The following is a 25,823-nucleotide window of genomic DNA, read 5'->3' as shown; positions in this document are numbered from 1 at the left end:
TGCTACTTCCAATAGGTGGCACTGGCGTCCAAGTCTTCCATTACATTCCAATTTGCATACCATATTTTTAAAAGAATTGCTGTAATTCAAGCTGCCTGATTTTTGTAGGACCAAACTTTTATTTCAAGGTATTAAAGTTAATCTTTTTTATTGTAACAAATGGTATATCTAATAAATTCCTAATGGTATGTTTTTGTATATAACCCTACAAATTTATCAGTAAACTTGAGTGTCCAATAATAATTGTGCAACTCCTAATACAATTATTTTTTACATTTTTTTTACAGAATCACACTTGTGCAAGTGAAGGAGTACTTGAAGGCAACACAAATGTTTCTTTTGTAAGCAGATCATTTCATATGTATTTAAATATTGGTAATATTTATTAAGTTGCCATGTTCAGCATGTTGTAATGGGTGAAATTTGAAAAATATAATTTTAAAATTACTAACATTTATTAAATGGAATCTGTCACATCCCCAAATTATATTAGTCTGCTGCTATAGGGTTAATTTGCCAGTTCATAACATTCCAATGCTGTCTGGCCACCTTACTAAAAGCACGTCTGTTGGGAGAAAATTAACTTAATTCTTTATGGAAGCTGCCAGCTTTCAGCCTTAGGGGTACTTTGCACACTACGACATCGCTAGACGATTCTAGCGATGCCGAGCGCGATAGTCCCCGCCCCCGTCGCGCATGCGATATCTTGTGATAGCTGCCGTAGCGAATATTATCGCTACGGCAGCTTCACACGCACTTAACTGCCCTGCGACGTCGCTCTGGCCGGCGACCCGCCTCCTTCCTAAGGTGGGCGGTCGTGCGGCGTCACAGCGACATCACACGGCAGGCGCCCAATAGAAGCGGAGGGGTGGAGATGAGCGGGACGTAAACATCCCGCCCACCTTCTTCCTTCCTCATTGCAGGCGGGACGCAGATAAGGAGATGTTCCTCGCTCCTGCGGCTTCATACACAGTGATGTGTGCTGCCGCAGGAACGAGGAACAACATCGTACCTGTCGCTGCAGCGAAATTATGGAAATGACCGACACTACACAAATCACTGTTTTACGACGCTTTTGCGATCGTTTATCGGTGCATCTAGGCTTTACACGTTGCGACGTCGTTACTGGCGCCGGATGTGCGTCACTTTCAATTTGACCCCGACGATATCGCAGTAGCGATGTCACAACGTGCAAAGCCCTCCTTAGAGGTTGCCCGGAGCGGCTTCAGTCAACCCTCAGTACATACACTGTATACTGAGCGGTGACTGTAAGCATGCTCACTGTATACTGAAGTCACTCTGGCTGTGCCCCTAGGACTGAAAGCCGAAAGCTTGAGTTTCTTCTGGTAGCTGTATTTTCAATATGGTGGTCAGACATCATTGGAATGCTATTAATTGTCAGATTAATCCTACATATGCAGGTTAATAATGTTTGGGGACATGACAGGTTCCCTTGAAAGTTTTTTTTTTATATATATATAAAAAAAATATATAAAAGTCGAATCACCACCTTTCTTCTCGTCTAAAGTAAAGAAATCTCACAAGGAAACAATTTTGGTATGAACGTGTCTAGCAAAGTACAATATAACAAAATGTAAAATTAATTAGACCGTATGGTAAAAGTTGTAAAGTAAAAAAAATGGAAAAACCAGAATTGTGTTTTGGTCAATGCTTCAAAAAGTGCACTAAAAAGCGATTAAGACACCACGTGTATCTCAAATATGATACCAATAAAAACAAAGCTCACCACACAACAAACAAGCCCTCACACATCTCCTTCGATGGAAAATCAAAAGCCTAACAGGACTCAGAAAGTGGCGACACAAACCACTTTTTTTGTCAAAATATTCTTCCAAGTTATGTATCACCATAATCTTAGGCTACTTTCACACATCAGTTTTTTGGTTTTTTTTTGCAATCAGGCACAATCCGGTTTGTGCCGAATGCAATGGATCTGTCTCAGAGTGTGTAAAAACTGAGGCAACGGGTCCGGTAAAAAACGGATCAGTTTTTTGTTTTTATTATAATTATGCTGAGAGAGAGACCCCATCATCACCGCACATACACCGACACTCCCGCACGCATCATCACCGCACATACACCGACACTCCTGTACGCATCATCACCACACATACACCGGCACTCCCGCACGCATCATCACCGCACATACACCGGCACTCCAGCACGCACCATCACTGCACATAAACCGGCACTCCCGCACGCACCATCACTGCACATACACACGACACTCCCGCACGCATGGTCACCGCACATACACCGACACCCCGCGCGCATCTTCACCGCACATATGTGACGCCCTGACCCCAGGGGTCACAGGTAACAACACCTACCACATTACACACACACCCCCATCCCCTGTGAGGACACACCCATCACCCATAAGGGAGACCTGATGCCTTCCTCATGGCCAGTAGGGCACACCAGGTGGGTGGAGTCAGGCGGAAAGGCACGCCCACCGAGGAGACTACTGTCCTGAGGCAGGAGACACAAACAGATCAGTTGTAGAGTGACAGTGAGAGGAGTGGAGTTGCAGAGCTGTCAAGGACCCGGGTAGGAGCCTGGGACCCTTGAAACGTCAGGCAGGCAGACGGTGGTGGCTGCCTGCAGGAGTACCGGTACAGCAACCGGCGGAACCGTAGGGACCGGGCCAGGGTTGGAGCCTGCCGGCCCTGAACCGGGGAGTCAACCGTGTACCAGAGTACTCAGACCCCGTCCTAGCTTAGAAGCCACTGAGTTTAGGAAAATTGACTGATTGCTGGCTGGACCTCACGGGTTCATCCACATCTAAAGTCACGAAAGAAGGCAAAAGCCCACTGATACCGGGTGAGTGCCACCGCCAAGGGCCAAACATCCGACGGGCCAACGCCTGCGGGCAACCGAGGGCTCCTCCGGCAGCTCAACACCGGGGAGCGGGCTACCACTGTCCAGGCAGGGGAGCCGAAAACCACAACCAGAGGTGCAAGGGAAAGGGGCCACCATCAACCTCACAGGGGGACACAAGCAGCCGGCTGCGGGACCCGACCATACCCGAACTTTGGTTTACCAGTGACTCTGAGTGTGAATTAATCGTGAGTACACCAGTGCCATCCGGGCACCACACTGCACCGCAGCACGGCACCCTGCACCCCGACAACAACACCGTCGCTAGCAGTCTCCCCCACCGGGCCCCGGACACACCGCCCCTACCCACGGAGGGGCTAACATCTAGGCTGCGGCCGCAACACCGATCCCGGACGAGCCCACCTTCACTCCAGCCGCAGCGGTGGTGCATCCCGTCACCACGACCCGTGGGTGGCGTCATGACCCATAGGATGACAACGTGGCCCTCCCCCAGCTGCGCGCCTCGTGCCACACCATCACCAACAACCCACTGCCTCCCCTTAACAGAGCAATGTGGCCCCCGGTCCGGAGGCGCTCGTGCCACCGACAACCTGAGCCTGGACCTCGAGCGGCTCGGCCCAAGCAGCGGAGAGCGGCCGGGCCCCTCTCAGGGCGGTACACATTGACTCTTCTGGCGTCACGAACAGGATTCGGACAGTCCACTTACCTGTGGAAGTGCGCCTTAAGAAGTATGCGTCAGCGGTGTCCTGCCGAAAAAAAAAATTGAAGTTCCGCCATCTTGGCGCGAAAGTTTCCCGCTCGAGTCGTCTTCCCCGAGCAGTGAAGGCGCGAAAGTGAAGCCCCGCCCCTGAAGGAGGACTGCTAAGAGAAAACCAAGGGGGAAGCGGGCGAGAAGACTGCCTGATGTAACCGAGAAGATAAAAAGGCAGGGACTCCAGGACCCTGCATCCGTTCCGTTCCTGGACCCCATTAATGAAGAAGCAGCATGTCCGCCCCATCCAAGCAGCCCAAGGATCCAGAGCCCGCGCCCGGAACCGTGGCATGGCTGAGAGCCAGGACGGCGGAGATTTGTCAGTGCCACCGGAGTCAGATACGCCTCTTGATGGAGCAGTGGACTGCAGAGGTGGGAGCACTGGTTGCGATTGCCCCATGTGCACGAGATGGAGGCTAAATTAGAGGAGCTGGTGAGTGACCCACGCCTCTATGTCCCACAGGGACCGGCCACTGTGGCTGAGAGACACGGTCTACCCCTGGCTCTTATACGGTCTCCGCCATCACCCGTGGGAACCGCCACTGCTGATTTGCCTGGCCCGCTCCCCCTACCATGGCGGCGGGACCCGACGCACCGATTCCGGAAGGTCCGAAGGTCGGGGTGGCTTAAGGAGCAGCCGGCCTGGAGGTTACGGCAGCTGACGACAACCTGCTTGGCGCAGAGAAAGAGATAGCAGCCTGCCCGGCCCAGAGGGAAGTGAGGCCCAGCCGGGCGGGGGCCGATAGTAGCAGCTCCAATCCCGATACAGAGCCGGTTTCAGGGTCGGAGGAGGCCGCTGAGAGTCTCCTCGACGGCAGTGCCCTGTGGCCACCTATATTCCACGCAGCGTCGGAAATGGATACCGGATGGCCCTTTCCCACCATGCCTGCTGTATGTTGGAAATGTTTGAGGCGGAGGTTGAATCCGCGTCGGAGGAAGAGCTGGAGTGAGATGGTAGCCCGTTAGCTACAAAAAGGACCCGTTCCTGTTGGGACTGGTGTTTAAAACCCCGTTTACACCCTGTTGCGTGAGTGACTGCTCATGGACAAGGCCGTGGACTTGCCGGCAACCCAAAAACTTTTGGGCTTGTAAATATTGCCCTATCTGCCCCTTTAACATGCCTTCCCGTTCCATTAGCCTCCGGAGAGGCAGATTGGAGGTAGGACGCGCAGCAGAGCAGACTGGGGTCCGGTCACAACCGGGACCGGTGACCATCCTCCGGGGAGCACTGCACTGCAGCACGGCACCCTGCACCTCGACAACAACACCGTTGCCAGCAGTTTCCCCCACCGGGCCCCGGACACACCGCCCCTACCCACGGAGGGGCTAACATCTAGGCTGCGGCCGCATCATCGATCCCGGACGAGCCCACCTTCACTCCAGTCGCAGCGGTGGTGCATCCGGTCACCACGACCCGTGGGTGGCGTCACGACCCGTAGGACGACAACATGGCCCTCCCCCGGCTGCGCGCCTCGTCCCACACCACCACCCCACTGCCTCCCCTTAACAGAGCGACGTGGCCCTCGGTCCGGAGGCACTTGTGCCACCGACAACCCGAGCCCGGACCTCGATCGGCTCGGCCTGAGCAGCAGAGAGCGGCCGGGCCCCTCTCAGGGTGGTACAAATTCACCGACACTCCCGCGCGCATCATCAACGCACATACACCGGCACTCCCGCACGCATCCTCACCGCACATACACCGACACTCCCGCACGCATCATCCCCACACATACACCGGCACTCCCGCATGCATCATCACCGCACATACACCGACACTCCCGCACGCATCATCACCGCACATACACCGACACTCCTGCACGCATCATCACCGCACATACACCAACACTCCCGCATCCATCATCACCGCACATACACCGACACTCCCGCACGCATCATCACCGCACATACACCGACACTCCCGCATGCATCATCACCGCACATACACCGACACTCCCGCATGCATCATCACCGCACATACACCGACACTCCCGCACGCATCATCACCGCACACACACCGGCACTGCCGCACGCATCATCACCGCACATACACCGGCACTCCCGCACGCATCATCACCGCACATACACCGGCACTCCCACACACATCATCACCGCACATACACCGGCACTCCCGCACGCATCATCACCGCACATACACCGGCACTCCCGCACGCATCATCAGCGCACATACACCGACACTCCCGCACGCATCATCACCGCACATACACCGACACTCCCGCACGCATCATCACCGCACATACACCGACTCTCTCGCACGCATCATCACCGCACATACACCGACACTCCCGCACGCATCATCACCGCACATAAACCGACACTCCCTCACGCATCATCACCGCACATACACCGACACTCCCGCACGCATCATCACCGCACATACACCAGCACTCCCGCACGCATCATCACCACATATACACCGGCACTGCCGCATGCATCATCACCGCACACGCAGGCAGTACTGCACTCATCATCATCATGACACACAGGCAGCATCTGAGTGACATCCCTGCTGACAGCGTGACTCCCTTCAGTTGCTGCGTTGAGCTCCCGGGAGTGGCGGTATTCTATTGCCGCTCCTGTCAGCTTCATGTAGCAGAGCTGAAATTGTCGTGGGACCTATGTGGATTATGTCGGACCTGGAGCGGTATTTGGGGATTTTAATAAAATGGTGAAAGAGGGTCTTTTTTTGTCTTTTATTCCAAATAAAGTATTTTTTCGGGTGTATGTGTTTATTTACTTTCACTTACACGTTAATCATTAGGGGTGTCTCATAGACGCTTGCCATGATTAACCCCTTATTACCTCGATTGCCACCGCACCAGGGCAATTCGGGATGAGCCGGGTAGAGTCCCGGGACTGTCGCATCTAATGGATGCGGCAATTCCGGGCGGTTGCTGGCTGATATTGTTAGGCTGGGGGGCTCCCCATAACGTGGGGCTCCCCATCCTGAGAATACCAGCCTTCAGCTGTGTGGCTTTATCTTGGCTGGTAACAAAATTGGGGGGGACCGCATGCCACTTTTTTATAAATTATTTGTTTTACTGCACAATATAGACACGCCCACCAGCGACTGTGATTGGTTGCAGTGAGACAGCTGTCACTCAGCGTGGGGGCGTGTCTGACTTTAACCAATCATGGGCGCCAGTGGGCGGGGAAAGCAGTGAATATGAGATTGAATAATGGGCGGCCGGCATTTTCAAATCAGGAGAAGCCGCCAGCAGTGTGCAGCTGTGCAGCGCATAGACTTTCATTATGCACCATGCCGCACGGCGCCGCATGCGGCGCTATGCAGTTTTGTGCCGCTGGCAAAAAATGTTCCTCTCTTCGTCCTGTGCGGCTGCCGGAGTGATGATTTTTGCTGCAACCGGCAAAAACCGGATCAAACGCGAGTACATGCAGCACAATCCGGCGCTAATAAAAGTCTATGAGGAAAAACCGCACCTGACGGCAAAAAAAAGGATGCGTTTTTTCTGCAAAGCGCTGGATTGTGCTGCACAGCAAAAACCTGATCTGTGAAAGCAGCCTTACTGTCCTGGAGAATCATGTTGACTGGTCATTGTTAGTGTATAAGCAATGCTGTAAAGATAAAACCTAAGCCATCAAGGAATAGCTGCTTTTTTTTTTTTTTTTTGCCATCTCACCGCACTTGGATTTTTTCTATTTCCCAGTTGATTGAATGATAAAATGAAAGTGTCATTCAAACCTACAAGTCTTCCCACAAAAAAAAATCAAGCCCTCATATGTTGTGAGAAAGATATAAAAGTTATTACATTCTTAAGAGGGTAAGAAAAATTGAAATTTACGTTGTCAAGAAGGGCTATGTTATATTTATTTACAAAAAAACGGTCAACATTGCATAATCGGCGGAACAACTTTTGCAAAAGTAATATAAGAAAGAGCAGCTACATTATATGTCAGTTATGCATTAGATAATAAAAAATGTATTGAGTTATTTTATCAGTATGCTCAGGTGTGCAGGCTGCTACTGAAAACTTAGCAATCAACAATTTCCCTGTCACAACGCCTTACAAACTTGGTGTATTAGCCACTGTCAGTGCAGTTTCAATGCCATATTTCTTTATCAAAACCTTAATGACCCATGATGTACCATATTTTTCGGACTATAAGACGCACCGGACCATAAGATGCACTCTGGTTTTAGAGGAGGAAAATAAAATTTTAAGCAAAAAATATGGTCATGACACACTGTTATCAGGTGAGTATCTGCTGCTAACACTGTTATGGGGGTAATGTCCCCAAATTCTCTACTAAGGTACCCCATCCTGGTAATGATCCTCCTACCTTGTATATGATCATCATCCTTGTATATATGTCCCTCATCCTGGTATGTGTCCCCATCCTGATAAATACCCCCATCCTGATAAATACCCCCATCCTGGTATAACCCCCATCCTGATAAATACCCCCATGCTGATAAATACCCCAATCCTGCTATGTACTCCCATCCTGGTATATGGCCCGCATACTGTGGCACACAAAACAATAAACGTTTATACTCACCTTTCCTCACTCCACGCAGTATTGCTTGTCTTCCTGTCTGTGCCAGCAGCAGCGTTGCTGACCTGTGTGAAGCCGGGCACCATTCTCTGTAGCATCGCAATGACCTCCTGTCTGCCTGCCCGCTGATGTGTGTGGAGAACGGTGCGCACAGCGATGACGTCATCGCTGTGCGCATCACTCTCCACACACATCAGCGGTCCAGCAGACAGGAGGACATCACGATGCTGCAGGGATCGGTGACCTGTGAGTATACTTACTATTCACTGCCCCCTGCGAAGATGATGATGATACGCCGGGGGCAGGGAATACAGCCACACATGATCACTCCAGGCTGTAGTTGCCAGGGGTGATCACGCGGGCTGGCTGTTAATTATGCGCGCATCCCCGCCCATCATCCCTCCCACCTGTCTGTGCTGGCTTCAGTGCTGAGAGATGATGGGCGAGAAGATGCATACATATGAAATGAGCGGGCCCACGTGGTCACGGTAAGTGCTGCTACCGCCTGCGCATGCCGCCGATTATGCGCTCCACCGCAGAACCCTCATTCCCCGCAGCCATGTCCTACATTCTATACTATAAGACGCACCCCCCACTTTCCCCCAACATTTGGGGGGAAAAAGGTGCGTCTTATAGTCCAAAAAATACGGTATATCATCAACATAAATCACTGAAAGCTGCATGGAGTAGGCTCAAGAGCTGAGCTCACATCATACCTCGTAGATGCCTGCTGTGTTACATAGCTAGCCTCTGTCTGTAACGGTAGTGGCTAGAGTTAGCTTTGAGTGATGCCATTAACTATTCAGATGCTGCTGTCAATCACTAATTAAATGGATCTTGGGAAGCTAATGGGTTGATATAGTAGCCCTCTGGGGCGTCCTGAAGACTCCCATTGTTGCCAACTTCGTTTTCCTGTGAAGCTCAGCAAGAGAACCACATTAAACAATATACTATAAAATAATATGTAACATTCAAGCAGGTTCAAGTCCCCAAGGGAGGTTAAAAAAAAAGTAAAAAGTAAAAAATATGTAACCCCCTAAAATATATTTATCCCCCTTTTCCCCATTCAAAAATAAATAATTTAAACATTTAAATAATAAACATATTTGGAATCATTCTGTTCATAAAAGTGTGATCTATCAAAATGAGTTAAACGTTGAAAAAAATGTGAAATGTCATAATTGTCATTTCTTGGTTGTCGCACTTTCCTAAAATAATACACTAACAAAAGACTCAAAATGTCATATGTATCCCAAAATAATACCAACAGAAACATCATCTCAGAGCACAAAGAACAAGCCCTCTTGCAGCTACACTGTGTGCAGAATTATTAGGCAAGTTGTATTTTAGAGGATTTTTTTATTCTTGATCAACAACTATGTTCTCAATCAACCCAAAAGACTCATAAATATCAAAGCTTAATATTTTTGTTTTTTTTAGATTTGGCTATCTTAGGAGGATATTTGTTTGTGCAAGTAACTATTACTGTGCAGAATTATTAGTCAACTTAATAAAAAACAAATATATTCCCATCTCACTTGTTTATTTTCACCAGGTAAACCAATATACCTGCACAAAATTTAGAAATAAACATTTCTGACATGCAAAAACAAAACTCCCAAAAATTAGTGACCAATATATCCACATTTCTTTATGATGACACTCAACAGCCTACCATCCATAGATTCTGTCAGTTGCTTGATCTGTTTACGATCAACATTGCGTGCAGCAGCCATCACAGCCTCCCAGACACTGTTCCGAGAGGTGTACTGTTTTCCCTCCCTGTAGATCTCACATTTTATGAGGGACCACAGGTTCTCTATGGGGTTCAGATCAGGTGAACAAGGGGACCATGTCATTATTTTTTCATCTTTTAGACCTTTACTGGCCAGCCACGATGTGGATTAGTTGGATGCATGTGATGGAGCATTGTTCTGCATGAAAATCATGTTTTTCTTGAACGATACTGACTTCTTCCCGTACCACTGCTTGAAGAAGTTGTCTTCCAGAAACTGGCAGTAGGTCTGGAAGTTGAGCTTCACTCCATCCTCAACCCGAACCCGAAAAGGTCCCACAAGTTCATCTTTGATGATACCCGCCCATACCAGTACCCCACCTCCACCTTGCTGGCGTCTGAGTCGGAGTGAAGCTCTCTGCCCTTTACTGATCCAGCCTCTGGACCATCCATTTGGCCCATCAAGAGTCATTCTCATTTCATCAGTTCATAAAACCTTTGAAAAATCAGTCTTAAGAAATATCTTGGCCCAGTCTTTTTTTTAAATCAATTATTTTTTTTATTAACATTTTTGTTTAACAAAAGAAGAACAATGCATAGATACCCATCCCCCTCCCCCCTCCCCCCCAAACAAAATCCCTTATTCGACTTAATACACTGTATATTCTTCTGTACATTTATATTCATAAACACATTAAGACATAGATCAGTGACCAGTCACCCACTCATAGAGTACCTATCTAAAACACCTGCAATTCAACCTGACACCATGGCTCCTTCACAAGCGTCTAAGCTAAACCTAATTCACCTCCAGGGCTCTGGCCCAGGTAAGCGTCACCGGGGCCAAATGGAGTATCAAGTCACGGGGCCCACAGATCCTCAAATTTTTTTGTATGCCCTTCTCTTCTGATAAACATACTTCTCCAGCCGGAGGACATAATTCCCTTATCAACTTCTTGGCCCAGTCCTGACGTTTTATCTTATGTTTCTTGTTCAAAGGTGGTCGTTTTTCAGCTTTCCTTACCTTGGCCATGTCCCTGAGTATGGCACACCATGTGCTTTTTGATACTCCAGTAACGTTGCAGCTCTGAAATATGGCCAAACTGATGGCAAATGGTATCTTGGCAGCTTCACGCTTGGTTTTCCTCAATTCATGGGCAGTTATTTTACACCTTTTTTGTCCCTCTGCAAGACATCTCACAATTTTGGATTTTTCAGAGCCCGTCAAATCTCTCTTCTGACCCATTTTGCCAAAGGAAAGGAAGTTGCCTAATTAATAAGCACACCTTATATAGGGTGTTGATGTCATTACACCACACCCCTCCTCATTACAGAGATGCACATCACCTGATTTCCTTAATTTGTAGTTGACTCTCAAGCCTATACAGCTTGGAGTAGGAAAACATCTATAAAAAGTATCATGTGATCAAAATACTCATTTGCCTAATTTTTCTGCACACAGTGTATATCAACACAGAACTAAAAAAAAATTACTGGTCTCAAAAAATAGCAATACAAAACCATTTCTTTTTTTTACAAATTTCAAACATATTTAAACTACTAAAAGGGAACCAAACATCAGGATTTTCATGTATAAGGTGCAGCCAGTGCAGTACTGGCACTATGAGGCACAGTGTGTACATACCATCAGGGGGCAGCTCGGGTGTTTAGGCAGTGAAATCCAACTTTATAAAGTTTGAAAAATCAAGCACTTTTTGATTGACATGTGCACCACTCTCCTAATGTCCGTGCGGGTTATGCACGTGTATCCCCGCCCCCCCGCCGCCTGTTCCTCCCTCTCTCTGGTTGTATTCAAATTTCTCTCTTCAGAAACATGGCGCCGGAGTTGGCACCTGCGCATATAGCGCTTATCTCTGGCGCCATGTTTCTGAAGCCCGCAGTAGTTAGTATTACCTGCAGCTACAATATCGTGCCGCCCCAGGACACCGTGCCAGCACAGCAGCCGCCTAGGACACCGGGACGCCACAGGAAAAAGCCGAGAGCAGCCTGCCAGCGACATCGGGGGCCAGGTGAGGTAAGTTCACAATGGACTCACATGACCCCGTGACGGCAGTGCTGTGAGACCCGGTCTCGGTGTCCTAGGTGGCTGCTGTGCTGGCACGGTGTCCTGGGGTGGCATGATATCGTAGCTGCAGGTAATACTAGCTACTGTGGGCTTCAGAAACATGGCGCCAAAGATAAGCGCTATGCGCAGGTGCCAACTCCGGCGCCATGTTTCTGAAGAGAGAAATTTGAATACAACCAGAGAGAGGGAGGAACAGGCGGCAGGGTAGTGGGGATACACGTGCATAACCCGCCCAGACATTAGGAGAGTGGTGCACACGTCAATCAAAAAGTGCTTGATTTTTCAAACTTTATTTGGATTATTATTTAGTTGGATTTCACTGCCTAAACACCCGAGCTGCCCCCTGATGGTATGTACACACTGTGCCTCATAGTGCCCGTACTGCACTGGCTGCACCTTATACATGAAAATCCTGATGTTTGGTTCCCTTTAAAGGGTATATAGCGAACTTAAAAAAAAAAGCGCTTAAAGGGAATGTGTCATCAGGTTTTTTGTCACGGTTTTGCCTCCCTGTCCACATGGCTAGGGGGCGGAGCCTTCTCTCGGGCCTCATTTCCGGAGCTTGGATGCCTTAAATACTGTCATCTGCGGTGAACCAGTACCAGCTATAAGCTTAGCGCTGCTTTGCCTGTGATTGCTGTTAGCCCTGTTAGAATTAGCATAAGTATTATATAAAAGATTCCCTTTGTCTGTTGCAGGACATGTGTGAGGTCATACTCATGTGACCAGAAGGGGCGGAGCCTCAGCCAACAAAGCTGGATACCAGGTCGCATGGGTATGAACTCTCACAGGTCCTGCAAGAGACAAAGTGAATAGTTTATATAATACTTATGCTAATTCTAACAGGGGGAGGGGATAACTATGAATATATTATCTGATCCTCAGCTGCTGTCAGTCAACAAGCAGCTAATTTTATAAACTTTACTTTCTTGGATTTCAAAGCCTAAACATCTGAGCTGACCACTACAGGTATGTAGAGAATCAGCCTGATAGTGCCAGTATAGCACTGGCTTTAGCTTATATACGAAAATCCTGGTGATTTCTATCAAGGATTTCAGACTGATGTAACCAATGAATCCTTGAACGAATAGCCTGCCTGTATGCTACAGTTAGAGGATTTATGGTTTCTGGAATATTGTCTCCCAGAAGTCGTTCTCTGCAAGTAGGACCTATAAACACCAATAGCCCACCCCGATGTACACACAAGAAGACGGCACCAAAACGTGCGCGCGTCGGGGTGGGTGTCACACACAAGGAACAGTGCTCCACAACTTGTCTGGTAAATATCTCAATCCCTATTATTTATTTTTGTGTCAATTTTGGCTTTTTGTGATTCCATGTGACTTATTGGTATTTGGTTATCATTACATGGAGCAGTTTCCTTCTATGACTTGTTACCTGTAACCATTCATGGTTTATTTATTTCTTATTATAACTACTAGGCAAATAATCCTGGGTTTTATTATGGTTGCTTATTAAGGCAACAAGTAGAGAGATATATTGTGGCTTAATGTATGGCTACCTCTCTCCAGCACGTGACACTTTAATCTCTTTGCTGGTAATTATTTATTGTTTAATTTTTGTACTAAACCCGTCCCTTATTTTACACATATAACCTATAAATTGTGATATGCAGGTTACTTTCTTTGTGACGCCCCTTTCTTCCAGCCAACGGTTGTGTTTTTTTAAAATACTTAGAATATCTATTTACCCTGTTTTTTAATTGAATATCAATAAGACATTGTTATTTGTGACTCCTTGTTCGGTATTTTCTTTTTTGGTTTTGTAAGTAGAACCTATAGTCTGCAGCACTGCTTGGCCCTGTTCATATACCAAAGGAAGTGAGCATGCTAAATTACACATGCCTCCTATGAGTGCCTTGTTTATTAGGATTAATTAGTTCAGTTGCTACGATATAAATATCTATATTATGATATGGTACAGCTATTTAAATGTATTAGTTGCACTATGAACATACTAATTATGGCTACATTTAGATCACATCTAGGGTCCTGTTTATAACTATATGGGGTTTCCATCTGAGTCTACAGAAGACATACCCCTGCCAGAGCCATTGCCTTCGATGAAGCAAACAGAGTTCAAGACATAAACCTTTAGACTCTATTTAGCCTCCTTTGTGACGGGGGGTCCATCTATTTAGGCAGGCACAATAGCGTAGAAGACTACACTATGCTATTGTGTTTCACAAAATGGTAGCCCCCAACAGGTGTATGAATTGGGACACACGTGATGTGAACCTAGCCTTATTATATTCAGATGATACCTACATTTTAGTGATTTGTTATTTGTAAAATTTGTTTGGCTGAAGCACACCGTATGGATGGGTCAAGCTTGAAAGAGATCCAGGCATTGTAAGAGCTGAAATTTCCAATGAAGGGCTTCCAAAGCTTATGGATTCCTTTTAAGCTAAAGTAATATTTTAGTATACAATATTTTATATGTTTTTCCATTATTATCTTAAGCTTTATTTGTGTTGAGTAAGTAGCTATTACAACTTGTCTGTTTTAAGAAACTGTGTAATAAATTACTGCATTTTTTAAACACTAACTAGCTTAAAAAAACAAATGCTTCTTGACTTTTCACATGTACACATCTTATCAATATAAACACAAGCAGCTGACATCTGTAAGTTGCTGTGTTTCATGACCTCACTGTGTGACATGAACTCCTAGGAGCCAAACTTTACTTAAAGGGACTCTGTCATCAGGTTTTTGCTAGGAAATCTTATAGCACTATGAGGTAGAGACAGAGACCTTGATTCCAATCATGTATCACTTAGTTTACCGAGTGCAGGAGTTGCCATAGAGTCATAGTTTACTCTGTTGCAGATCTAACAGAGCTCAGTTGTTGAGCTGTGTATAACTGCTTCACACCACAAATTAGCAGATTTCTGTGTATATTGTATAATGAGAGAGCTGCTAATCAGTGATGGTTGGAGTACTTGGTCTAGGAGGCAGGAGGCCAGTTTTCCTGTAGTGATAATCTCCTTTTCATAAAATACTTTATTGAAACAGCAAAGCTCAGCCCAGTAAGTGACACATCATTGCAATCAAAGTCTCTACTCTTAGTTTATGGTGCTTTTAGATTACATAGCAATAACCTGCAGACAGATTCCCTTTACACTTTTCTGAATTCATTCTAGAATAACCTAGATCACAGATATTGATAGCCTTCAAATCAATGTTTTTTTTCTCCATGCACAGATTACTGTTGGACAAATCACCGTTGAATTGCCAGACATTGCCTCTACTAATCTTATAATCCCTGTGAAACTTACTCTGGAATCTGGAAGTACTATGTACATGGAAATGTTCATCAATGACAAAATAACTATTCAAAACCTAGTATGTTTGTCTGATAAAGCTGTAAATGCACACAACATTACTCTGACAAGAAATCTTGTGGCACCCATTGTAATTTCCCTGTTAGAGTCTGAACGATCTACCCAGCTATATGCAACTGATATTGATGCCCGGAGTGTTGCTTCCATATATCTATTACACAAACCTGTCCTCGGAGAAGAGTTTTTCTTAGTTGCTAGAATAAATGGTAAGATGAGGTAAAAGATGTCTATACTACTTTTAGCTAGTAATAAGAGATGAGCGAGCACCGTAGTATTCGTAATCACTATACTTTTAACGAGCACTGTGAAATATTCATGTATTCGTTCCGAATAGCGAGTACAATGCAAGTCAATGGGAAATGCGAGTAATTTTCTGCTGGACCCAACAAAGAGATCTGGGGACCTGAGGAAAAAGCTGAAATGGATGGGAAAGTGATGAAACTGAATGGGGAGAGCCTGGAGAATTTGCCTGCATGCATTTCTGACTCACATATGGTTTCTGGGAATGAGGATGTCACAGTAGTATTACACCACTTTATTACCCCAATAACACCCAAGTCAGACGTAATCCAAACGAGGTTCCACAACGGTCCTGGCTCTGCTACATCCAGGCCTGGAGAGACCAAAAACTTGTCCAATCTCTACAGGCTTTGGGAAACACTGAAAAGAAGGACCCGGCTGGCAGCAGTGACGTCACTCCGTACACGGGATGACCTCTGGTGACCTAAAGCACTCTTAAAATGCGGGGCCGTGTCCCACACCCTTCCTGTACTTTAACAGTGGCAGTGCCAGCATGGAGGTCCAGGCTGCCCCGCATTACCTGGACGAAATTGTCAGTGTTAAAGTGTGGGGCCATGTCCCACTCCCCGCCAGCACTTCAACACTGACAATGCCGTCCAGTGAGAGTGGTGATCACAGCCTGCAATCTGCTGTGAGCTGCCTCCGGTGTCTCAGCAACTTCTCCTGGTAGAACAAACAGCTCTGACAGGAGGAGCTGCCTGGAGAGATCGGACATGTTTTTGGTCTCACCAGGCTCGGATGTAGCAGAGCCAGGACTGTCATGGGACCTCGTGTCGATTACGTCGGACTTGGGTGTTATTGGAGTTAATAAAGTGGTGAAAGAGGGTGGTTTTGTATTTTATTCCAAATAAAGGATTTTTCTCGGTGTGTGTGTGTTTCGTTTTACATATAGGATTAGTGATGGGGGGTCTCATAGAAGACCCTTTTCCATCACTAATTCTGAGCTTGATGACAGTTGTGCAATGTTACTAACACCTCATTGCCCCGATTGCCACTGCACCAGGGCAATCAGTTTGAGCTGGGTAAAGTCCCAGGACTGTCGCATCTAATAGATGCGGCAATTCCGGGCAGCTGCTGGCTGATATTTTTAGGCTGGGGGGCTCCCAATAACATGGGTCTCCCCAGCCTGCGTATACCAGCCCTCAGCTGTGAGGCTTTATCTTGGCTGGGTATCAAAATTCGGCGGACCGCATGTCATTTTTTTTTAATTATTTATTTATTTTACTGTGCAACATAGAGACCCGCCCACCGGTGGCTGTGATTGGCTGCAGTCAGACAGCTGTCATTCAGCCTGGGGGCGGTTCTGAGTGCAACCAATGACGGCCATCGGTTTGCGGGGTAAGCAGTGCATATGTATAAGCCTAATGAGTGGGTGCAGTGAATATGTGATGAGGTTAATGAGCAGGTAGGGAAGAAGAATAGAGGCAGCTGGAGCAATGTGACAGCGACGCCCTGCCATGATCGGTGAGTATAAAGCTCTGGGAGAGAGATGCTGGCAATGTTAATGTGCACAAAATGGCGGCAGCCAGCCAGTCCCAGTAATGCTACAGCCAAGATGGCTGCGGCATTACTGTGATTGATTAAGAAGCCCAACTTGTTTAGTGGCTGCAAATCAGGCGCCAAACCTTCTGGGCGAGACATCCGAATATAGCTCTCAATATAATGAATAGCCCGAATACCGCACTATTTTGCGATTAGCGAATACTAATGAATACATTCACTCATCACTAATAGTAATATTTTCATCAAACAAGATGTTCAATTTGTAGTGTAATAAATATTTTGTTAATAAACCTTTCTTTATTTTCAGACCAGGTTACTTGGATTGAAGATTATGTCTACACATGGACTTTTGAGAACAATATATCATATTCGTCTGGAAGTCCCCTGATAAATGTTACATGTACAAATGTAGGATTACATTCAGTTAGTCTTACTGTAACTAATTATGTATCTACTATGAAGAGTTATATAGAGTATAATGTAGTAAAACATGACGTTTCTCAAAGGTTTAGTCACTCTGCAAATGCTCAGCTTGAAGAACCTGTTGTGTTCTTATTTAAGGTAAGCTTACCTCTTTGTATGTAAAACCCTTTAATAGATATAAGTTTTTCTTTAAGGAGAGATTCACGTAGGCTGATGTTTCACTTGTCAATCTTAAACTGTTTTAAGGTGGAGTAAAATACACCATATTTATCAATAAATTTGGCGCACTTTTAGTTGACCTTATGTCGGAGGCAGAGATTTTCACTACAATTAATGCCAATTTCTTGTGTAAATACTAACATATCTGAGTAACCATTGGTGCTCGCCTTCCATTTAACCACATTCCATATCAAAACCAATTCCAAAAAATGTCAAAAGCAAAAAAGTGCAAAATTACCTCTAAAGCCGGTTTCCCACATCCGGCTTTTCGCCGGTTTGCCGGATGCGGCGAACGCCAGTACAATGGCAGAACGACAAGCGCCGGTCAACTGCTGTAATGTAACCAGAGCATGTGACCCGGAAGTTGCGGCGCTGCCATTGTACTTTTGTACTGTATACACTGTACTGGCGTGCGCCGAATCCGTCAAACCAATGAAAAGCCGGATGTGTGAAACGGCGCTAATGGGGCATGCTACACAGATTTCCTACTTTTTTGCCTTAAAACCATTTTGTTATTAAATCTCCCTATTTCTACAATTTTTATTTAGAATTTATTTTCTTTATACACATACAGCCATTCTTTCCCTTTTGCTATTTAGTGATTATGCGTGAAACCAAACCTTAATGTAGTCTTTCCTAGTGTATTCCAAGCATTAACTCTGTATTTCCTTTTTTTCTAAGCCTCCACTTAACAAATTACTCTTACAAAAAGATGAAAGGATAACATTTAATTTTGGCGATAATACAAGCATCCACTTGACTGGATTTTATCTTGAAAAATATGGGTATGTATGATATCAAAAATACATTTTTACATTTTTTTTTCCCTGCGCTGTCCAACTTCCTCCTGGCAGAAACACCAGTGAGCTCACCATCCCGGCTGCTCTGCAGTGGTCCCAGTCCCTGCCATAGCTTCCTGCTTCCAGGGCCTACATACGCTTCAAAAGTCTCTTGGGAGCACGCTTAGGGCAAGCAGCCGCGCCGTCCCCTCCTCTTGAAGGGGCAGCATGCTTATTCTGGGAGTGCCTCTTAGCCATAGGCTGAGAGGCCAGGGTACTTACGCATCCTTTCCATTAATGAGGTGCCTGAGCAATGTTTCCAGTCTGTTTTCTGAATGTTTCTTAGGTGTGAGGTCCTCTGAACTAGTACCTGCCTAGTATACCTTAAGCAGTGTTCCTGCCTCTATACCAGTCCTTTATTCCATTACCCGTGTTCCAGCCTGTACCAGCCATTTGGCTGGCTTTAGCAATGCAGCCAGTACTTGCCAACCTGCCAGTACCTGCTGTCCTGCCGTCCTGCCAGTACTTGCCTTCCTGCCTGTGCCTGCCATCCTGCCAGTACCTGCAATCCTGCCATTACCTGCCATCCTGCCATTACCAGACATCTGACATGAGCCAGTTATTCCATCTGAGACCCTGAGTCCAAACCTGCTTCGTTGACTCCTGAGGTCAGCTGTCACAGAATCGTGCACTGCCCTGTAGTGGTATATGGCGGTTACCTCAAGCAGCAACCCTAACCTCACCATCAGAGGCTTTGTCAAGGAACCAGGTAGCCTCTTAGTAATGCCCTTCCAAGGTAAGCCCGGCCCGTGCCCCAATGGGTTCACACCCGCATTTGTGAAATTTGTAATATGAAATCTTAATTTGACCTTTTGACTATTGTAGTTAATACTATCTGTTGTGAAATAAATAATATCTGTTGGTAGAAATTGCACTGCCTATTTTAAAGCAGGATTGTATAAATTTATTGTACCCAGGTTCGTATAATTTTGAAAACCTTTAATTTATATGTAGGAAAACATGCCTTTAAGCATTAAGTGTTTTTTACTTTCAGGATTCTCACCTGCCTTGGCCAGCACAATGTAAAAATTACAAAATTAGATGATACTCACGATCCCTGGGTTCAGCGATAGCGCTCCACCTCTGCTCTGGATATTGGCTGAAGTCTTGATTTCAAAATTCCAAAAATTGCATTACTCCCCTTAAAATTGACATTAGAAATCTCTTATTAAATAATATAGGGATACTATAGAAAGAAAATTATACAAAAGAGATGTATAGACACAAATCAGGGCAAACATACATAATAATGCCAAAATAAGGCTGCAAACTGGTAACAATATAGAGCAAAAGTGAGAAAATCACTTGTATAAAGTCTTTTTTAATAAAAAAAAAAAAATTGTTCCAAAATCAAATCCTCTGGTGCTGGTGACAATAATAATACAAGTGCAACATTTATATATAAAATGATCATGAAAAGACCCTACTAAACAAAAATGCAACAATTATTAAAGTGCATCCATAAGTTGTAAATGTAATGAAAATAATAATATTAAATATTAATAATTACAATAAAGTGCAAATATTGTGCTGTTCATAGAAATAATTATATGGATTCATATGAAAAATTTAGAGCATGAAAGTGCATTCAGGAGATAAATAAATCAATAGATTAGACACAATGTTGGAGACAATATCTAAGGACAAGGTAAATGCCAATATACCGATAAACCAGCAAAGTGTCTCACCAATAGAGATGAGCCACCCTCTAGAGGCTCGAGTTCGGTTCGTCGAACAGAGGTCGCGTTCGAGTTCGGTTCGGCGAGTCGTTCGTCGAACCTCTCGAACCCCATTGAAAACAATGGGAGGCAATCACAAACACATAAAAACACATAGAAAACACCTTCAAAAGTGTCCAAAAGGTGACAAACAACGCACAAGATAACACAAACACATGGGAAAGTGACAATGACAAATACTCGTGAAAACAAAACAGCTGGACGAGGAAAAAGAGGAGGAGACACAGATATAGGCATGTCATGCCCTTCTAAAATCATGTAAAACACAGCAATGGGACTCCAAGCGGAGTCTCTCTTTTTTCCAAAAATTGGGCCCCACAGACACCACTTCAGTGGCAGCACTTGTGCCCCAGTTGTACACTTCACAGGTACATTTGCATCAAGCACATTCAAAAATACGCCAGCCTTAACTGTCCCTGGGATGACACCGGTGTAGGTAGCAAAGTCTTTGCTGATCCATGATTTGTTCATCTTGGATCATTTTTAAAAACACAGCAAGGGAACTCCAAGCGGAGTCTCCCGTTTTTCAAAAAATTGGGCCCCACAGACACCACTTCAGTGGCAGCACTTGTGCCCCAGTTGTACACTTCACAGGTACATTTGCATCAAGCACATTCCAAAATACGGCAGCCTTTTCTCTCCCCAGGATGACACAGGGTTAGTAAAGTCCTTGCGGATCCATGACTTGTTCATCTTGATGAAAGTTAGTCTGTCCACATTGTCACTGGACAGACGCGAGCGCTTATCTGTCAGCACACACCCAGCAGCACTGAAGACACGTTCAGAGACAACGCTGGCTGCGGGACACGACAAGATCTCCAAGGCGTAAGTGGCGAGCTCAGGCCATTTTTCAAGATTGAGAGCCCAAAATGAGCAAGACTCCAGTTGCAAAGTCATGGCATCGATGTTCATTTGGAGATACTCCTGTATCATCCTCTCCAGCCGTTGACTATGTGTCAGACTTCTTGTCTCTTGTGGCCTTGCAATGGATGGTCTAAAAAAATTATGAAACGATTCCATAAAATTGCTGTTACCAGCACCAGATACGGTGTTGCTGGTATGGTTTAACTGATAATGACGAGACAGTCCCATGCTTGGCAAGTGACAACTGGGAGATTCACTCCGTGCACCACTGGTGTTTGGTGGAAAATCCGAGCTAAGATTGAGTAACAGCTTCTGCTGATACTCCTGCATACGTGCGTCCCTTTCTATAGCTGGAATTATTTCGCCAAATTTGGACTTGTAGCGGGGATCTAATAGTGTGGCAACCCAGTAGTCATCATCACTTCTAATTTTGACAATACGAGGGTCATGTTGTACGTAGTGCAGCAAGAAGGCACTCAAGTGTCTTGCGCATCCATGCCTCGCTGTGTCCTCGCTGTGTTTGTGGCATAGAGGTGATAACTGTGCTTTCTTCTTCTGACATCTCTCCCCAACCTCGTTCAACCATAATTGGACCAAGGTCTCCCTCATCTGCTGAGTCTTCTATGTCCATCGAGAGTTCGTCCTCCATTTCTTCATAGTATCTTGCACCTTCCTCAACATTGTGGCTGCTACCATGTGCCCTTGTTAAGCCCTCTCCCCCACCGTCCCATGCCTGCCGCCTTGGTAATGATGAACATCTGGACCTTGCAGATGTTGATATCCCTTGCGCATATGAATCCTCCTGTAGTTCCTCCCCTTCCTCTTGTCCCACCCCCTGAGTGCAAATAGTGTTTAGCGTGTGCTCCAGCATGTAAATGACTGGAATTGTCATGCTGATAATGGCATTGTCAGCGCTAAACATATTTGTCGCCATGTCGAAACTGTGCAGAAGGGTGCATAGGTCCTTGATCTGAGACCACTCCATCAGCGTGATCTGCCCCACCTCTGCAACTCGTTGGCCCAGGCTATACGTCATAACGTATTGCACCAGGGCTCGGCGGTGCTGCCACAGTCGCTGTAACATGTGGAGAGTCGAATTCCAGCGTGTCGCCACATCGCATTTCAGGCGATGAACCGGCAGACCGAAAGACTTCTGGAGCGATGCAAGTCGGTCAGCTGCGGCGGTTGAACGGCAGAAGTGAGCAGAGAGTGACCGTGCCCTGTGCAGAAGCTCATCTAGGCCAGGATAGTGGGTTAAAAATTGCTGGACAACAAGGTTCAACACATGAGCCATACAAGGCACGTGTGTCACTTTTCCCCCAGCGAAGGGCCGCACCCAGGTTTGCAGCATTGTCGCACACGGCCTTCCCTGGCTGCAGGTTGAGTGGAGACAACCATTTACGAAACTCGCTTGCAAGAGCTGACCACAACTCCTCCACTGTGTGACTCTTATTTCCAAGACATTTCAAGGTAAAGACCACCTGATGCCATTGAGCTCTGCTGCCAGCATAGTAAGGAGGTGTGCGGGATTCCTTGTGCACAGTTACAACGCGGGTGGCCTGACCAGGCAGGCTTGGGGTGGAGGTGGAGGACCCAGACGAGGTTGAGGAGGCAGAAGCAGTGGAGGAACTTCTACATAAAGAGTATTGATGCACAAGTCGTGGTGACGGCAAGACTTGTTCAGCAGACCCTTCTCCATCTCTCACTATAGTTACCCAGTGCCCAGTCAGCGACATGTAACGCCCCTGTCCATGCTTACTGGTCCAAGTATTGGTGGTGAAATGCACCCGGTCACTCACAGAGTTTCTCAAGGAAGCGGTGATGTTGTGTGTGACATGCTGGTGTAGCGCAGGCACACCTTTCTTGGAGAAGTAGTGGCGAGTAGGCATCTGGTACTGGGGCACTGTGACGGATATAAGGTCTCGAAAATCCTCTGTGTCCACCAGGCGGAAAGGCAGTATTTCGGTAGCCAAGAGCTTACAGAGGGGGGGGGGGATAAAGTCAACCTCTTAGCTTTGTCATGGCTCAGAGGAAATTGCCTTTTATTTGTCCACATCTGAGGGACAGAGATCTGGCTGCTGTTTGGAGACAGTGGTGAGTAGGGTGTCTCTGGAAAAATGCAGGTCTGTGAGGAAAGTGCAGGCGGAGACATGATGTTGCCTTCATCCAAAGTTGGTGCTCTCGATGTTTGAGAGAGCTGTATACCAGCACTTGTTTCCCCTTCCAAACCAGCTGACGACCTACCAAGCAAACTGCCTGTTGTGGTTAAAGTGTTGGAAGGTCTGCGTGGAAAAGAAGTTGTGACAGCTGTCCCCACAGTCATCCAAGATAAATAGCGCGCGGAGGAACTTGAAGGGGCAGACGATGTTTGGCCCGCTCCGCTAGGCTGCATTGCAGCACGGTGAGCTTCCCACTGGGACTTATGCTTGTTATTCATGTGACGATTCATGGAAGAAGTTGTCAAACTGGTGAGTTTTTGGCCTCTACTTATAGATTGCCAACAAATTTTACAGATCACATGATTTCGGAGATCCTTTGCAAGGTCAAAAATGGACCAGGCTAGGCAAGGCTTAGAGGCCATGCGACCTGCAGAGCCACCCCGACTTCTGCTCAGAGGCAGAGTTGTGGCTGAGGATGCAGTTGTAGACGTGCTTCCAGTACTCAGACTCTGTCCAGGATAGCACAAAGTATCTTCATCGTCAGTTGCATTCTCCTCCACCGCCTCTGGTGACTTCCTCGAGTGCCTGACTGTGGGTTGACAGTAAGTGGGATCTAGAACTTCATCATCAAGCGTTGTGTTTGCCCTCCCCTCGCCCTCAGACCTAACCTCGTCCTGCCCTGACTGAATAGTTAAGTTGTCATCCCAATCAGGTATCTGAGTCTCATCGTCATCAGTATGTTCATCATTGTTTCCACCAACAGGTGCTACAGTTTGGGAATGAGGGTGTACATTAAGCTCAGAAACTTGGTCATCAGGGCCAGAATCGGAGTCACAAAGCTTCTGGGCATCACTGCAGACCATTTCCTGGTCTGTACTTACTGTAGCTTGGGAGCAGACCTCTGATTCCCAGCCTATAGTGTGACTGAACAGCTTTGTAGACTCAGCCATCTCTGTTACACCATACTCTGCAGGACGGGTGGAGACTTGAGAGCTGGGAGAAAGCAAGTGCGATTGGGGTGACAACTCAGAGGACTGTTGTTTTTTGGATGTTGAAGTTGAGGTGGAGGAGAGGACACTTGTTGGAGGACTTGCGATCCATTCAAGAATGTTCTTTATTTGTGCATCATCTACCTTTGTTACAGTTGTTCGGTTCCGTAAAAAGGGAGCACATTCGATTGTCCACGGAAAGTAGTAGACATCTTACTTTTGCTGGAAGATGGCCTATCTTCAGCAGATGTTAATGTAGCTTTCCCACCTTCCCCACGGACACAAACTTTTTTTCCTTTTCCAACATGCCTGTTCCCCTTTCCATCAGCATCTGTCAGTTTGCCACTCATTTTGTTAGCGACAAGATTGGCCACTGAAAATGTGGATGCAAAAATTGAGAGGTGGTGTAGATTGCAGAGGTGGTCTAGCTTGATTGACAGCTGAAGAACCAACACTGACTATCACAGACCATTTTTGTATGCCCCTAACAGTGGTATCACAGTTTGCAATTAGAATTGCATATCAAAAAAGGACAGGTTTGTACAATGCAGAGGTGCTCTAGCTTAATAGACAGCTGAAGAACCAACACTGACTATCACAGACATTTTTTGTATGCCCCTAACAGTGGCAGCATAGTTTGCAATTAGAATTGCGTGGCAAAAGTGGGCAGGTGGGTACAGTGCCCGGGTTCTGTGGGTACCAGGACAGGAAAGGAATACTAAGTTACTATTCCAGACACTTTTAGGATGGCAGAAAAAGTGTCAGCTCTTTGGGCAAATAAAATTGTGTGGCAAAAGTGGGCAGGTGGGTATAGTGCCCGGGTTCTGTGGGTACCAGGACAGGAAAGGATTACTAAGTTACTATTCCAGACAATTTTAGGATGGCAGAAAAAGTGTCAGCTCTTTGGGCAAATAAAATAGCATGGCAAAAGTGGACAGGTGGGTACAGTGCCCGGGTTCTGTGGGTACCAGGACAGGAAAGGAATACTAAGTTACTATTCCAGACACTTTTAGGATGGCAGAAAAAGTGTCAGCTCTTTGTCCAAATAAAATAGCGTGGCAAAAGTGGGCAGGTGGGTACAGTGCCCGGGTTCTGTGGGTACCAGGACAGGAAAGGGATACTAAGTTACTATTCCAGACACTTTTAGGATGGCAGAAAAAGTGTCAGCTCTTTGGGCAAATAAAATAGTGTGGGCAGGTGGGTACAGTGCCCGGGTTCTGTGGGTACCAGGACAGGAAAGGAACAGTAACTTAGTATTCCAGACACTTTTAGGATGGCAGAAAGTGTCAGCTCTTTGGGCAAATTAAATAGCGTGGCAAAAGTGGGCAGGTGGGTACAGTGCCCGGGTTCTGTGGGTACCAGGACAGGAAAGGAACAGTAACTTAGTATTCCAGACACTTTTAGGATGGCAGAAAAAGTGTCAGCTCTTTGGGCAAATTAAATCGCGTGGCAAA

At 46.3% G+C, this 25,823-nt stretch overlaps 1 protein-coding gene across 1 annotated transcript in view; it reads left to right on the top strand.

The window, feature by feature from the left end:
* PKD1L1 (polycystin 1 like 1, transient receptor potential channel interacting) overlaps positions 1-25,823 on the top strand; it is an 884,746-nt gene that overhangs the window by 96,320 nt on the left and 762,603 nt on the right. Inside the window, exons 8-11 of the mRNA XM_075316120.1 lie at positions 288-341; positions 15,195-15,540; positions 17,445-17,698; positions 18,461-18,564. Of these exons, the coding sequence (XP_075172235.1) occupies positions 288-341; positions 15,195-15,540; positions 17,445-17,698; positions 18,461-18,564 (758 nt within the window). The remainder of the gene's footprint in view (positions 1-287; positions 342-15,194; positions 15,541-17,444; positions 17,699-18,460; positions 18,565-25,823) is intronic.

The sequence above is a fragment of the Anomaloglossus baeobatrachus genome, chromosome 6, assembly GCF_048569485.1.
Source record: "Anomaloglossus baeobatrachus isolate aAnoBae1 chromosome 6, aAnoBae1.hap1, whole genome shotgun sequence".
Lineage (NCBI taxonomy): Eukaryota > Metazoa > Chordata > Amphibia > Anura > Aromobatidae > Anomaloglossus > Anomaloglossus baeobatrachus.
This window is presented reverse-complemented; position numbering and strand designations above follow the sequence as displayed.